This window comes from Diceros bicornis, chromosome 1 (assembly GCF_020826845.1).
Source record: "Diceros bicornis minor isolate mBicDic1 chromosome 1, mDicBic1.mat.cur, whole genome shotgun sequence".
Lineage (NCBI taxonomy): Eukaryota > Metazoa > Chordata > Mammalia > Perissodactyla > Rhinocerotidae > Diceros > Diceros bicornis.
This window is the reverse complement of record NC_080740.1, coordinates 64,704,980-64,721,403: the sequence shown is the minus strand read 5'-3', so window position 1 is coordinate 64,721,403 and position 16,424 is coordinate 64,704,980. Positions and strand designations below refer to the sequence as shown.

At 41.0% G+C, this 16,424-nt stretch overlaps 1 protein-coding gene across 1 annotated transcript in view; it reads left to right on the top strand.

Moving 5' to 3' along the window:
* Positions 1-1,914: 1,914 nt before the first annotated feature.
* The window catches only part of DPYSL3 (dihydropyrimidinase like 3), a 107,986-nt gene continuing 93,476 nt past the window's right edge, over positions 1,915-16,424 (top strand). Inside the window, exon 1 of the mRNA XM_058543470.1 lies at positions 1,915-2,495. Within this exon, the coding sequence (XP_058399453.1) occupies positions 2,115-2,495 (381 nt within the window). The 5' untranslated portion in view covers positions 1,915-2,114. The remainder of the gene's footprint in view (positions 2,496-16,424) is intronic.

Below are 16,424 nucleotides of genomic sequence, written 5' to 3'. Positions count from 1 at the left end.
CAAAGAGGGAAGGAATGGCCTGTATTATTGATTTCTCACGTGAAGTTCTGCGTCCATCACCAATTAGCATTTGTTAAAAAGGAGCAGCTGCCCAGAGGAAGTCAGCTTAAGAAATCATGAATAATTTTGATAATAGAGCACAGGTAGTCTAGCAAGTGCCTTTTTCTTCACTGGGGGTAAGCATAACTCGTGTCAACAGACTTGTCTTCGATCCAAGTTTAGGTGAACTTCTATCCCTCAAACCTCCATGGCTATCACAGGCCAGCTGCTGAGATCCCATCTTCCTAACTGCCTCCCACAATTGGGGTTCAGAGTTTCAGTTCATCAAATTCAGCGCAGATGCCTTCAAAGATTGTGTCTGTGTGCACAAAGAAGGCTGCCATATGCTTATGAGCATTCAGTGAGTTAAAACATGGGAAACAATTGCAATAATGAGTGGTACCCAGCAACAGCTCCATAAATGTTCCCTGTTGCTGTTATTATAATTATTAATATTTATTCAAAAAGAATTTATGGAGTACCTCTTATGTGCTTGTAGATGTTCTAGGCTCAAGATATTCAAAGACAGACTAAACAGATCAGATCTCTGCCTTCATGGATCTTATGATGTAGTGAGGGTTTCAGAAAATAAAGTTTAATATGTTGAGCAGAATAGTGAATGATTGTGCTGCCTAGATGGGAGGCTGTAGACTACGCTCTTGGTGAGGACAGGCCCCCAATCTGGCGTAACACTGTCACTCCAGTATCTTGTGAAGAGCATAGTAGGCACTCAATTCATGTTGGATGAATAAATACACGAATGAGTGAATTTCTTAGAGGGGGCCCACTTTAATTTGGGCACTGCAGGTTCTGGGTTTAGGCTGTGTGTGCAGATGCCATGGAAGCTCTGCAATTTGTGGACTCTTGTGTTTATGTGGCAAAGTCTAGGTTAGTGCATCTGTGGGTGGATGTGGGGAAGAGGATGAGGTTGTGAGAACATGAATATGCATAAGTAAAATCTGTGTGTATGTGAGGTAACATGGAAGACAAAGTCTTTGGCTGTACATTTTTGAGGTAAATCTGGACCCGTGTGTGAGCCCAATGCGGGGTTCTGACTCAGGTAAACCTGGGCTTGAGTCAGTGTGTGAGGTATTAGCCAGAGGTTTGTTGTATGAGGATAGGGTATTAAGAGTATTTTGCAAGGCAAAATCTAGGCATGTGATCTGTAATGTATTTGTGTGTAAGGCAAATTAAGGGTGGGTAAAAGGCAAAATCAATGACGGTATATAGGAGATAAGAATGGGTTTAAGTGTAGATTTGTCTGAGTTACTTACAGGTTTTTGTGATTGTTAATGAAGAGAGTCTCTCTCTGTCTCTTTCTATGTCTCTGTCTCTCTCTGTCTCTCTGTGTATAAACCAATTCAGGTGTTCCTTGTGTGAGGGTGCAGGTTTGTGATGCAGATTCTAGAACTGGGAGCAATTGTGAGGGAGGCAATTCTAAGATTAATATGAAACAAGTCTGGGATTATGGGTAAGCAAAGTCTAGGATTGTGAGCATGGTAAATCTGAGTTGGTGTGCGTGTGTTATAAATCAGGATTTGGCTTTGAGATTAACACAGCCCAGCCAACTAGGTTTATGTGCATAAGTGGGGCAGATAGACTTGCGTTTGTGAGGCCAATACGGGAGTTAGTGTGGGTAAAGCAGGGTTTGTGTGCATGTGTGAGTGAGGCAAATTCTTGAGGGTGAATCTGGGGGTGGTTGGGCGAGCGGAAAGCGTGAGTGTGTGTGTGTGTGTTTCTGTGCACGCGCGCGCGCGCCAAGTTGGGATTTCTCCTTTCCATGGGCAACCAGGACGCGTAATCGTGCGAGGCCACGTTAGGGTCTGGGTGCGCGGGGAGGTGCGGGCGGGCGGGCGAGAGTCCCGGGAGCCGAGCGCGCCGCTGTTCCGGCCCCTGCGCGGCGCGCTCGCGGGCTCGCTGGGGACTGGCAGGAACCGGAGCAGCACTGCCGCCTCTGGCGCGAAGGCTCAGGCGCCTCCTCCCGCCCCAGTCACTGTGGCTCGGCGCACGCTGCCGGCGGCTGCCCTTTCCGCCTCTGGGGAAGAAAGCCCGCGGGCCGCTGTCGCGCTTGAACCATGGCCTCGGGCCGAAGGGGCTGGGACAGCTCCCATGAAGACGATCTGCCCGTGTACCTGGCCAGGCCGGGCACCACGGACCAGGTCCCGCGGCAGAAGTACGGCGGCATGTTCTGCAACGTGGAGGGCGCCTTCGAGAGCAAGACGCTGGATTTCGATGCCCTGAGCGTGGGGCAGCGGGGCGCGAAGACTCCCCGGAGCAGCCAGGGCAGCGGCCGCGGCTCGGGGAGCAGAGCCGGGCTCGAGGCGGACACCCCGCGCAGGGGCCAAGGCCGGGAGGAGAGCAGGGAGCCGGCGCCCGCGTCGCCCGCGCCCGCCGGGGTGGAGATCCGGAGCGCCACGGGCAAGGAGGTTTTGCAGAACCTCGGCCCCAAGGACAAGGTAAGGAGGCCCGAGTCTCTTCTCCTCCTGCCCTCGTCCCTTCTCAGCCCGGAGTGCCGTGGCCCGGGCACAACTTTCTCCCGCTCACTTTGCACGGGGATGGGGGACTAGGAGGAGGAAAAGGGCATCTTCTGCTGAGCGTAGCGTGACCTCCTAGCCTGGGCCTGGGTTCGCGCATGTGCCCAATTGCAGCATCTTGGTGCGCCCCGGACCAGGGTGCGCGGGGCCGCCTGCCTCCCTGCCGCACCTCTGGGCCATCGGTTCTGGGTGGGTGTGTCAGCCCGGCCAGCCCAGGAAGGCTTAATGATTTCCAGCCCTTCACTCCGTCTGAGTAACCACCAGCACAATTGTCTTGGCCCCCACGCTGGCCCTAGATTAAATCTCAACCCAGGTCACCAGGGCAGAGGGCAAACTGGTGCTGGGAAAATGGGGTCATCTCCATAGTGCCCGGATGAAAGGACAGGATGGGCGGTCTCCTCTTTCACTCTTCAAACACCAGCTTTGTCCCTGAAACTTTTGGGTGTGGAGCCACTAGACTAAACACCCGAATCTCCGTGCCTCGCTTCTGTCCCGGATCAACATTTCACATCTGTGTTTGTAAAGAGTATATTTGTGTACGTAGCTTGGCACAAGACTGGGTACCACAGGGATCCAGCTGTCTCTGGAAGAATACCATTGTATTTTTGAAAATAGGCGAGAGTGTGGAGTGCACATTAAACTAGCACGAACTGCAAATTCCCTGCTATTCTTACATGTACTAAAGCCAATTTCTCCTGCATGTGTATTTTTGAGAAACTCATGTCACACTGAACTGACTGAAGGTATGATGTTGAAATCCAGCTTGCCCTGATTTGTTTATTTCATAGAAAATCAAAACTGTAGTTCAGAAAATTCAGGGCCTGGGCAGGGCTGGATTATTCAAAGTTCAAACTGACACTTTTGAGTTGGGGAACAATACTCATCAGATACATCTCCCTTGTCTAGATAATGGCTGCAAAATCCATCCACATGTATTATTCTGCACTAATACAGTTAGGAATAATAACCTGAAATGGAAATGTCTGCCTCAGAGCAATTACAGTTAATGCTCACCGAAGTTTTAGATATTTTCTATGAAAACGCAGCGAGCCACTGAGAGGACAGCACATTTCTCCACCGTTTGATTTTTGGAAGTTTAACAACCAACCTCTAATTATTGATACCACCAGGGAAAAGAAAGTACTGAAGTGAGTGCTGTTTAAAGATGCCATTGGGAAACAATGTCAGTATCCCTTGGAATCACTCATTTAGTTTGTGATTTTCACATCATCCTTAGAATGTGGGATTCCTCTAGGCCCCGCTCACATACCCTTTTAGGAAATATTCTGATATTTTGGAAAGGCTTTAGCTGATTTCTAAACTGCAGAATGGCCCGTAGAAAGTTTATTGCCTCTCTTCAAGTCTGACTTGATCATTATTGAAATGTTCCCTTCCTGACTCTAAGGGGTGGGAGAAGTGATGGAAAAGGTCGGTAACAATTGCTATGAGTCAGTGCTATTCCCTTTGCTGGAACACCCCTGATGTAAGCCAGATAATATGCCTGGTTTGCAAGATTTAAGAATGGTAACTAGAGAAAAGGAAAATGTTCCTCCTTTAAACCCAGCAATTCTCTCGTTTTCCTTCCTTTTGCAAACCCTGTACTTTTGGCTCCTAATTGAAAAATAATAATACAACCTAAGCATCAGCAGGATTTCTAGTGCTACATGGTTATTTGTAAGTTCAGGCTTGCTGTCAGCTTCATCCAGGCCATGTTATTATCTCTAATTTGGTTGAATCACATTGTTAGAACAGACGCAGAGGTTATCTACTTCTGTACTTCATGATTATTTCCTTGAGGATAGGGATTGTGTGCTTGGATTTATCTTTGTGGCTGAAATGCCTGGCACATTGGAGGTGCTCAATAAATGTTTAATACATTTGATACAAGCCTGCTTAATTAAGCCATCGCTTGCTACATAGATGCAGAATGATCAACTGGCCTCTGTTTAAATACTGCCGTTTTCAGGGGGCTCGCTACTACATGAAGCAACTTTTGGACTTTTAAAAACTTAAAAAAAAACTAAATTAAGCCCAAATCTGCCTATGTGTAGTTTCTACAAACTATTCTTAGCTCTGACCTCTGGAAATAGTAGAATAACTATGTTTCCTTATTCTGAGGTATGTTAATGATTTTAAGCGTGTAGGCTTGTGTATCTGTCAGAAAAGGCTGGGTGATGCCACAGTAACAAACAGTCCCCAAATCTCGGTGGCTTAATCAAACAGTAACAGTTTATTTTTTGTTCCTGCTACTTGTCCAACATGGGTCAGCAGGGCAGCTCTGTTCCTCATTGCCCCTCAGAGACCTGGATTGATGGAGATTCCATGTCCACACATCCATGGCAGGACGAGCGTGTGGCAAATTGCTCACAGACTCTTAAACTTCCACGCTGAAGTTACAAACATGACTTATGCTCACATTTCATTGGCCAGAGCAAATCATTAGTCTGTGTCCAACTTCAAAAGAATTAGGAGAGTGTAATCTTACCATGATCCTGTAAGACAGAGATTAGAAATATTTGGAAAATAGCTTGAATATCTCTCCCAGATCTGGGATGGACTACTGGGGTGAAAACTGGCTTAACTCTTACAAATTACGTGACGATAAGCATGTAACTCATCCTCTGTGCCTCAGTTTTCTCATCTGCAAAATGTGGATTACACGGACTACTTTGCACATTATAAGTACTCAATACATATTAATTACTATCACTCTTTGATTTTTCCTGTCCTTAATATGTTTGAGGGTAATCATCGTATTCTCCCTAAAATTCTCTTTTTTAGCTTTGTTGTTCCTAGCTTCTTCAGCTCTCCCTTCTAGGAGTCTTTCACCATTCTGATTTCCTTTTCAGGTTATACTGTACTTTGTAAATATTCTTCCAAAAATACAATGCCCAGAACTGAACACAGTGCTCCAGATGGGATATAGCCATGACAGTCCATTAGGCTAGTTAATTTCCTTGATTTATGCACAGCATATGCTTCTGTAGTACAAGATTACACCTGATAATTCAGTAGCCCTGTCTTACGATTGTCTCCATAGTAAACTCCATGTCATTCAAGCCTTTAGAAACTTTTCCCCATAAGCCAGGCTGTCTCTGTTCTATGATGGTACAATTGAACTTAAAACAAAACCAAAAAGAAAAAATGCTTTAACTGTAGGATTTTATTTCTCTTCTCTCTAGAATATTCATCACCATCTTAGCTCATCTCTCTATTGTATCATGATAATTTTGAACCGTAACTCTGTGATATAGCATCCCTACCCACAGCATTGAACCATCTGCAAATTTGATCAGTACCTCTTTTTGAGCAGTTTTTTTGTGCCTGACACACACACACACATATATATATATTATTTTTTCTTTCTTTTTTTGTTACAGAAAATGAACTTTACAGATAAGGAAATTAAAACCCAGAGAATCTATGTGTTTAGTCCAAAATCATATAGATAATAAGTGGGGAGCCAGAATTCAAACTGATTTTTCTGATTGTAGAGTCCATCCTCCTTCCAGACTGGAGGCTGCTTCTTTATTTTAATTCAATGAGCCTGACCATTGTGTCTGTCCCTGACATGTTACTATAATGAAGGGCAAGGATAGATATTCCCGCCACACTCCTAGAAAACTTCCTCTATCTTGCCGCCAGCCCATTATTCAGGACGCTTAGAGATCAGTTGCTCAGCCTTTGAGAACAGTTGCTGCAAAATCCTTATTCTTCCAAGTTAATTCTGAGGCTATCAAAAGATTTTTTACAAAATGTCTTGATAGAAGAAAAATATGCTTTGTCTCTGGCCTACCTAATTATTAACTCCTACCTTAAGGAAATGAGTTTAGTTAATAAATGAATAAATTATGAAGAAGTTAAATAACAAAAGTATTTGGCAGAATAAAAATATAAAAAAAAAATCACTGAGTTATACTCGGAATGCGAAATTCCAGGTTTGAAGTATCACTGGGTGTTTATATTGTGGTTCTGGATCTACCTGTAAACCTTAGTTAAATTATATTTAGATTTTTTCTCATGATAGGCATTCATATTGCCAAAATCCTCCACACAACTTTTTGTTTATAATTTTTGTCAAGTATGTAAAAAAGCAATTCTAAGTGAAAAGTAAATATTTTTCACCATTTCTCAAGGATTCCATGCATGCAGAATTTTCCTAGGAGTGAAAAAATCACTAGAAGGAGGAGAATTATGATATATGGTCTGCCAAGAGCAAATGATACTGCAAAGACTCTGTCATCCAGTGAAAACAAAGTAATGACATGATTACATGGGTCTGTTGATAACTCCCTTTCAGGAGCCCTGGGTCATTTCTAGTTCCCTGCCTCCCACATGGGCCACTTTTGTGCAAGATGTTTCCTTTGTGAAGTTCGCAGGGGTTCTGGGTCTAGGAGGAGAGAATTTGAAACAAATGAGATGTGGCTCTTACCTTTTTACCGTTTGCCATTTGCCATTTTTTGTCCTGGGCGAAAAATTTTCAACATGATTCTGAGAAATTGAAGTTCTCCTCCTTACCTTGCACAAGGGAAGACAGCTGGAAATAGAATTCTGAGTTTATAAAGGCCTCTCGAGTCATCAGAATCCAGACCCTGGAGTGTAAATGAATTTTACAAGGCTGCTCTGACAAATGAAAGTTTGCACTTAGGCTAGGAAAAAAGGCTTTGCTTACCTGACCTTCAGGCCACACTTGAATCTGGGAGTATATTCACTTACCCAAACTTGGAAGTGTTTGAAACCTTTCAGAACTTTGGTTTAGTTTGACAGTAGGCATTTGAGGAACATAAAAAGGTGCTTTCTAAGTAATGCTGCGATTGGCAGAGTTCCCTCAAAGTAATGGTCCCTGGAGACGGGGTTTTGCTGACGGCTCTTGTAAGTAATGCTGTAGATGGCCAGAGCGCTGTCTGTGATGCTTTTCTGTCAGTGATTTCTATGCTGATTCTCTTTATGATTAATTTCCACTGGGCATTATCTCTACAAATAATGTTCCTGTGAGGCAGTGGATAAAGCCTATGAGAAATAGGAAATCTGGCTGAGGAGAATGCAGTCTGTGACTGGAAGCTCGGCCCTCCATTTTCTAGAGGAGGCAGAAGGTCCATTTAGGTGTGTAAGCACTTTTTAAAAATTAAACTTCTAGGAAAATGTAATGTTAAAATTTATCGGTACTCTTAACATGAACTCATATGGCATTCAAAAAACAGTTCTACTCTATCAAAAAACAATGAGATGAGGCAGGAAAAAAAACTGAATAAAGCATTAGCAGTCTCATCATTAAGACCCATCCTTTAACCAGCTGTACAACTTGGGCAGGTTACTCCCCTTCTCTCTGAACTTTAGTTTCCTCCTTTCTAAAATGAAGGGGGCTGGGCCAGATGGTCAGTATGGCAATGGTCTATAAACTTTTTTGATTGCCCACTGCTATGCAAAATTTTTTTGAGCATGCTCTCACTCTCTATATGTATGTGTATATATGTATATATGTACACATGTGTAAAATAATTTACACATGTAAAATAAATTACAGACACAAATAATATATTAATACCCTATGACATATAAAATACACAGTACAAACTAAAAAAGAAGAGATATCATCTTAATACAAATATAAATCCTGATTTTGTTTTCTTGTACCCCAGGGCTCGTCTTGCCTACCCAGCTGGGTGAATGCTTGTTAAGTCCTTAATCTTTAGATCAAAGCCATAACAGTCAGTGGGTCTAATATAGTCATTAATGAGTTCATGGTTAGTCTGAGTTCTTGAGGGGTGTATGCTCTTTTATGGACCAGTTGCCAAGAGAAAAGTTCAAAACTGTTGAAGGCTTGCAGTGAGGCTACAGCAGTGCTGGTTAGTGCTCAGTGTACTCTCTGTAAATATATATGTGGAGTTGGGCCAGTGGGATGTGATAACAAGAGTCACCATAAGTATACTGAGGAATCTCTAAATCTCCCTTAATCCACTAATTTTTTCTTTACTCATTTATTCAAAAAACATTTATTAAGCACCAGTTATGTGGTTGCACAACCAAAAACTAATATTGGAGAAACAAAGATGAACCAAACAGGTAAACAATAGGAAAACATAAAGTGTATCTCCTCATAATCTCCCAGAGAAAACTGCTATTAACATAGTAGTGATTTTCTTCACATCTGTGTATGACACATGTATTTTCGTTCCAAAATAAAAGTGAGACCATGTAGTATTATTTGTTTTTAAACTATTTTTTACTACTTTTTAAAAAATTTAATAAACTTTCTCTTTGAGAGCAGTTTTAGGTTCATAGCAAACTTGAGTGGAAAGTACCGAGATTTCCCATATTTCTCCTGCCCCCACACTTGCATAGCCTTCTCCATTATCAACATCCCCCACCAGAATGGTACATTTGTTACAATTGAGGAACCTTCCTTGACATATCGTTATTACCCAAAGTCCATGGTTTACATTAGGGCTCACTCTTGGTGTTGTATATTCTGTGAGTTTTGACAAATGTATAATGACGTGTTTCCACCATTATAGTATCATACAGAGTATTTTCACTGCCCTAAGAATTCTTTGTGCTCCGCTGTTTATCCCTCCCTTCCCTCTAACCTCTGGCAATTACTAATCTTTTTATTGTCTTTATAGTTTTGCCTTTTCCAGAATGTCATATAGTTGGAATCATACAGTATGTAGCTTTTTCACATTGCCTTCTTTCACTCAGTAATATGCATTTAAGGTTCTTCCATGTCTTGGCATGGCTTGATAGCTCATTTCTTTTTAGCATTGAGTAATATTCTGTTGTCTAGATGTACTCCAGTTTATTTATCCATTCAACTACTGAAGGACATTTTGGTTGCTTCCATGTTTGGGCAATTAGGACTAAAGTGGCTATAAACATGCATATGCAGCTTTTTGTGTGGACATAAATTTTCAATTTATTTGAGTAAATACCAAGGAATGTGATTGCTGGATCTTATTGAAAGAGTATGTTTAGTTTTGTAAGAAATCTCCAAACTGTCTTCCAAAGTGGCTGGACCATTTTGCATTCCCACCAGCAATGAATGAGAGTTCCTGTTGCTCCACATCCTTGCCAGCATTTGGTGTTGTCACTGTTTTGTATTTTCGTCATTCTAATAGATGTGTAGTGGTATCTCATTGTTGCTTTAATCTACAATTCCCTAATGACATACCAGGTGGAGCATCTCTTCATATGCTTACTTGCATCTGTATATCTTTTTTGGTGAGGTGTCTGTTCAGATCTTTTTCCCATTTTTAAATTGAGTTGTTCATTTTATTATTGTTGAGTTTTAATAGTTCTTTGTATATTTTAGATAACAATCCTTTATCAAATGTGTCTCTTGCAGATATTTTCTCCCAGTCTGTGGCTTGTCTCCTTATTCTCAGAGCAGAAGTTTTTAATTTTAATCAAGTCCAGCTTACCCATGATTTCTTTCGTGGATTGTGCTTTTGGTATCTAAAAAGTCATTTCCGTACCCAAGGTCATCTAAGTTTTCATCTGGGAGTTTTATAGTTTTACATTTTACGTTTAGGTCTGTGATCCATTTTGAGTTAATTTTTGTGAAGGGTGTAAGATCTGTGTCTAGATACATTTTGTTGCATGTGGATGTCTAGTTGTTCCAGCACCAATTGTTGAAAAAGACTATCTTTGCTCCATTGTATTGCCTTTGCTCCTTTGTCAAAGATCAGTTTACTTTATTTATATGGGTCTATTTCTAGGCTCTCTATTCTGTTCCATTGATCTATTTGTCTACTCTTTTGCCAATACCACACTGTCTTGATTATCATACCTTTATAGTAAGTCTTGAAGTTGGGTAGTGTCAGTTTCTTCAAGTTTCTCACCATTAAGTGTGAAGTGTGGAATCATACAGTATGTAGCTGTATGTAAGTTAGCCATAGGTTTTTGTAGATGTTCTTTATCAAGTTGAGGAAGTTCCCATCTATTTTTAGTTGCTGTGAATTTTTATCATGCATGGGTGCTGGATTTTGTCAAATGCTCTTTCTGTGTCTATTGATATAATATGTGATTTTTCTTCTTTAGTTTTTCTAAAGAATTTAGAAATTTTCTAATATTTCTAATCAATTTCTAATTTTCTAATCAATTTTCTAATATTGATCCAGGCTTGCATACCTTGGGTAAATCTCACTTGGTCGTGGTGTGTAATTGGTTTTATACAGTGTTGAATTTGATTTGCTAATATTTTGTTGAGAATTTTTACATCTATTTATGAGAGGTGTTGGTCTCTAGTTTTCTTGTAATGTCTGTCTGGTGTTGGTATTAAGGTAATGCTGGCCTCATAGAATGAGTTAAGAAGTATTCGCTTTGCTTCTATCTTCTGGAAGAGATTGCAGGGAATTGGTATAATTTCTTCCTTAAATGTTTGCTAGAGTTCACCAGCACCATCTGGGCTTGGTGCTGTCTGTTTTGGAAGGTTATTTATTATTGATTAAATTTCTTTAATAGATATAGGCCTATTCAGGTTGTCTATTCTTGTGTGAGTTTTGGCAGATTGTGTATTTCAAGGAATTAGTACATTTTATCTAGGTTATCAAATTTGTGGGCATATAATTGTTTGTAATAGTTCTTTATTATCTTTGTAATGTCCATGGGATCTGTAGTGATGTACCCTCTTTAATTTCTGATATAAATAATTTATATCTTCTCTGTTTTTTTCTTAGTTATCCTGGCTAGAAGCTTATCAATTCTATTGATCTTTTCAAAGAACCAGCTTTTGGTTTTGTTAATTTTCTTTCTTGATTTCTTGTTTTCAAGTTCATTGATTTATATTATAATTTTGTTTTTTGGTTTTTTTTTTGGTGAGGGAGACTGGCCATGAGCTAACATCTGTTGCCAATCCTCCTCTTTTTGCTGAGGAAGATTGGCCCTGAGCTAACACCTGTGCCCATCTTTCTCTATTTTGTATATGGGATGCCGCCACAGCATGGCTTGATGAGTGGTGTGTAGGTCCATGCCCAGGATCTGAACCTGCAAACCCTGGGCTGCAGCCAAAGCAGAGCACTTGAACTTAACCACTATGCCGCCAGGCCGGTCCCTATATTCTAATTTTTATTCTTTCTTTTCTTCTGCTTACTTTGGGTCTAACTTGTCTTATTTTTCTCGTTTCCTAAGATGGAAGCTTAGATTATTGACTTTAGGTCTTTCTTCTTTTCTAATGTATGCATTCAATGTTAGAAATTTCCCTCTAAGCATTGCATCTCACAAATTTTGATACGTTGTATTTTCACTTGTATTTAGTTCAAAATATTTTTTTAACTTCTTTTCCTCCTATTAATTTCACTTATACATAATTATACATATACATATACACACACATAATTGAATACATTGTTGCTATTATTATTTTGAATAAACTATCATGTTAGATCAATTAAGAATAGGAAAAATAAAAGTTTTTATTTTATCTTCACTAATTCCTTCTTCAGTGCTCTTCCTTTCTTTATGTAGATCCAAGTTTCTAACCTATATTATTTTCCTTCTCCCTGAAGAACTTCTTTTAACATATTTTGCAAGGCAAATCTACTGCCAACAAATTCCCTCAATTTTTGTTTGTCTAAGTCTTTATTTCTCCTTCACTTTTGAAGGATATTTTGCAAGGTCAGAATTGTAGGTTGGCAATTTTTTTCTGTCAACACTAAATATTTCACTCCATTCTCTTCTTGCTTGCATCGTTTCTAAGGAGAAATAGGATGTAATTCTTATCTTTGCTTCTCTATAGGTAAGGTTTTTTTTTTTTTTCTGGCTTCTTTCAAGATTTTTTCTTTATCTCTGATTTTCTGAAACTTGAATATGATATGCCCAGGTAGTTTTTTTGGCTTGGTCTTCTCTGAGCTTCCTGGATCTGTGGTTTGGCGTCTGACATTAATTTGGGGGAAATTCTCAGTCATTATTGCTTTGAACATTGCTTCTGTTTCTTTTTTTCTTCTCTGGGTATTCCTATTATGTATATGTTACATCTTTTGTAGTTGTCCCACAGGTCTTGGATATTCTGTTCCATTTTGTTCAGTCTTTTTTCTCTTTGCTCAGTTTTGGAAGTTTCTATTGTTATATCCTCAGATTCAGAGATTCTTTCCTCAGTCATGTCTGGTTTACTAAAGAGCCCATCAAAGGCATTCTTCATTCTTGTTACAATGTTTTTTATTTCCAGCATTTTTTTGGATTCTTTGTTAGAATTTCCATCTCTCTACTAAATTATCTGTCTGTTCTTGCATGTTGTCTACTCTTTCTGTTGAAGCCCTTAGCAAATTAATCATAGTTTTTCTAAATTCCTGGTCTGATAATTCCAACATTCCTTCTCTATCTTACTCTGGTTCTGAGGTTTGTTTAGTCTCTTCAAACTGTGTTTTTTGACTTTTAGTACGCCTTGTAATTTTTTGTTGAAAGATGGACACGATGTACTGAGTAAAAGGAACTCCAATAAGTAGACTTGTAGTAATGTAGTGGTAAGCTGTGGAGGGACTGAAAGTGTGTAGTGCTATGATTAGGTCTCAGTCTTTCCGTGAGCTCCTGACCCTGGACTGTGGGCTTCACCAGTGCTTCTCAGTGTCCTCCTCCCTTAGGTGAGACAGGATGGCTGGAAGGAGCTGGAGTTGTGTGTTTTCCTTCTTCCACGTGGAAGGCTGGAGGTGGCTAGTGTGGGGCATTCCTCCCTCCCTCTCAGGTAGGTTAGGCTCTGATAAAACTCCAGCAGGTTAGACTCTGGTAAAATAGTTTCTCCTGAAGGCAGGCCTTGTGAAGAACAGAATGCTCTGGTGTATTTCAAAATAATTCCTTTTCCCCTCCCCATGCCAGAAGCAGGAGGAGATGTTTCTCTGAAATTCACTGTGAGGACTAGCAAAGCTCTTGGAGGTAACAGTCACAAAATTGTGAGGGTCGTCCAATAACTGGATCCCCCTGGACTCTGACTCTCAGAGTTGTCCACACGGAGCCTCCAGCAATTCGTCAATCACAGGTTTTCCTACCTGGCACTGGTTCCTGCAGGAGTGTTTGCTTCTGGGTTTTTGTTCGGGTAAGCTGTGATTCTCTGTATCTGCCTATTTGTCTCTCCAATTTTGGGGCCAGTGGTTTTCCCTGTGACCTCTCCTTTCTGCTAGATCTAAGAAGATTTGTTGATTTGCCAGTTTGCTTGGCTTTTTACTTATTGCTAGGATGGAGTGGCAACTTCTTAGCTCCTTACATGTTGGACTGGAAACCCTGAACTACATTTTTTAAACTTAAGTTATTATGGCATCTTTACAGAGCATCAAAGATTTTCCAAAATGTAATTTGCAATGGCTATATAGTACTCTGTTGTGATGTATCACATATTTAATGACTAATTCCTTTTTTTTTTTTTTTTGTGAGGAAGATCAGCCCTGAGCTAACATCCATGCTAATCCTCCTCGTTTTTTCGCTGAGGAAGACGGGCTCTGAGCTAACATCTATTGCCAATCATCCTCCTTTTTTCCCCCAAAGCCCCAGTAGATAATTATGTGTCATAGTTGCACATCCTTCTATTTGCTGTATGTGGGATGCGGCCTCAGCATGGCCGGAGAAGCAGTGCATCGGTGTGTGCCCGGGATCCGAACCCGGGCCGCCAGTAACGGAGTGTGGGCACTTAACTGCTAAGCCATGGGGCCGGCCCATGACTAATTCCTTTTTATTGGACATTTATGTTTTTGATTTCACTTTTACTTTCTCTTCTTCATAATTTTTATTTATTGATTGATTTTTCCCCCAAAGCCCCAGTAGATAGTTGTATGTCGTAGCTGCACATCCTTCTAGTTGCTGTATGTGGGATGCGGCCTCAGCATGGCCAGAGAAGTGGTGCATCGGTGTGCTCCCAGGATCCGAACCCCGGGCCGCCAGCAGCAGAGCACGCGCACTTAACCGCTAAGCCACGGGGCCGGCCCTCTCTTCTTTTGCTATTGTAAATAAGGAGGTGATAGACCTCCTTCTAGCCAAATCTTTGTTCATATTCATTTCATTACTATTTGTCAATGGAAAATCCCTAGAAATGGCCACGTGTGGTGTGGTCATTTTCATGCTGCAGGAACACTGAGCATGGGATGGTTGCTTCCTCTGTGACACTTCACGGGAAGGACTCTAGGGTGTATAAAGCCAGAGAAGCCTTTTGTGTAAATTCTGTAAGAAAGAGGGGTGCAGCCTGGGCCACATTGCTCAACAGTAAATGAGATTAAGGGGCCATAAGAGCCAAGTAAATGAGGACAAAGTAAAAAACATGGGAAGAAGAAGATTTTAAATCTGAGCTGGAGATAAGAACACAGAAAGAAAGACAGTTCAAGTTGTAAAAGGAGATCCGCTGAACGAACAGAATTTTTCTTTACTGAAGTAGTTCTCACTGTAATCTCTTGGAATTTTACTTTTCATTGGGTTTGGGAGCACAAATATGAGGTTCAAGGTTTGTTCAAAGAAAAAGTTCCATTTATGGAGTCCTAATGTATGCAAGGCACTGCTGTCTCTATTCCTCACGATAACTCTACAAAATAGGTATTAATATCTATGTAGTCTGGAAGAGAAACTGAATCTTGGAGAGGTTATTGACTTCCTATAATCATACAACTGGAAATGAACAAAGTCAGGATTTAAGCCCGAGGACTATCTGATTGCTTTTTTCATACACCACTTTGCTGTTCTCCTTTTATGTGGTGGCAGCTAAGCATTGGTTTTGAATGGGGTCCAGCAGCTAGAATTGGCTTGGCTAAAACGATTATCCAAAATAAAATGTGTACTAGTGGGACTTTCTGGCAAATGAAAAGATGGGACTTACAGGATCAAAACAGGAAAGCAGAATTTGGTCCAGTCTAAAAGATGAACATGATAGCTAAAGCAGAAAACATCAGAGGCTATGAGGCCCTAGAAAGAGGCAGGGAGATAGAGCAAGGGAAGGAAGAAGTGGAGAGGGACTGAGACAGTTGTCATTATATGCCCTAAGTGCCTAATGATAATTTTTATTGGGTGCTGTGGCTTGCTGGTGCGTTGGCCTGATTTAAAGGCACCTGCTAAGGGCAGATAGTATTCAAAGCATGGTGGCAGAGGTAGGGTTCAAATCCAGGTCTTCATGACCCTGGAGCCCATGTACCACTATTCTAGGCAGTCTCTACTGAGGGCAGGACCACTTGGTTTATTCCCAAGAAGCTAGACTATGTCCAAAGAGAAAAGATGCAATGCTTACGCTGAGTTGGAAGTGGGCTAGGGAGGGGTTGTTGGCTGTTTTTCTCTGGCTAGTGTTCCCACAACTTGTCACTTAGATAGAAATAAATAAAACCTATGAAATGGAAAGTTGTGTGAGAAATGGATACTGAATGAGAAGGGAAAAAAAATATACAGTTGGTGAATGATGATGTCTCACACACTTGGTAGGGAGGGACAACATTTCCAGAGATACAGCTTCCTCCTACACACCACCAAAGAAGACTCCGGAAGCCAGTCAGTGATACACAGGGAACTTTTTAGTGAGATTACAGGGTGGGGAGCAGGGAGTTTGAAATGGATGTAGGGGATTTGAAATGAAGGCACTATCTAGTAATGCAGGCTATCAGCTCAGAGTTTGCAAATAAAGGATTAGATGGCCCTCAATTGTCTACAACCGGAGTCTGTAAACTTTGCCTGTAAAGGTCCAGATAGTAAATATTTTAGGCTTTGCGGGCTATAAGGCATGTGTTCCAACTACTAAACTCTCTATAGCCAAAGCGTCCATTGACAATATGTGAATGATGAGTGTGCTATGTGCCAATTAAAGTTTATTTACAAAATCCGGTGGTGGGCTGGATTTGGCCCAAGGGAATAGGTGGCCAACTCCTGGTCTTGAATACAAGAAAAGGGGCACAGGTGTGT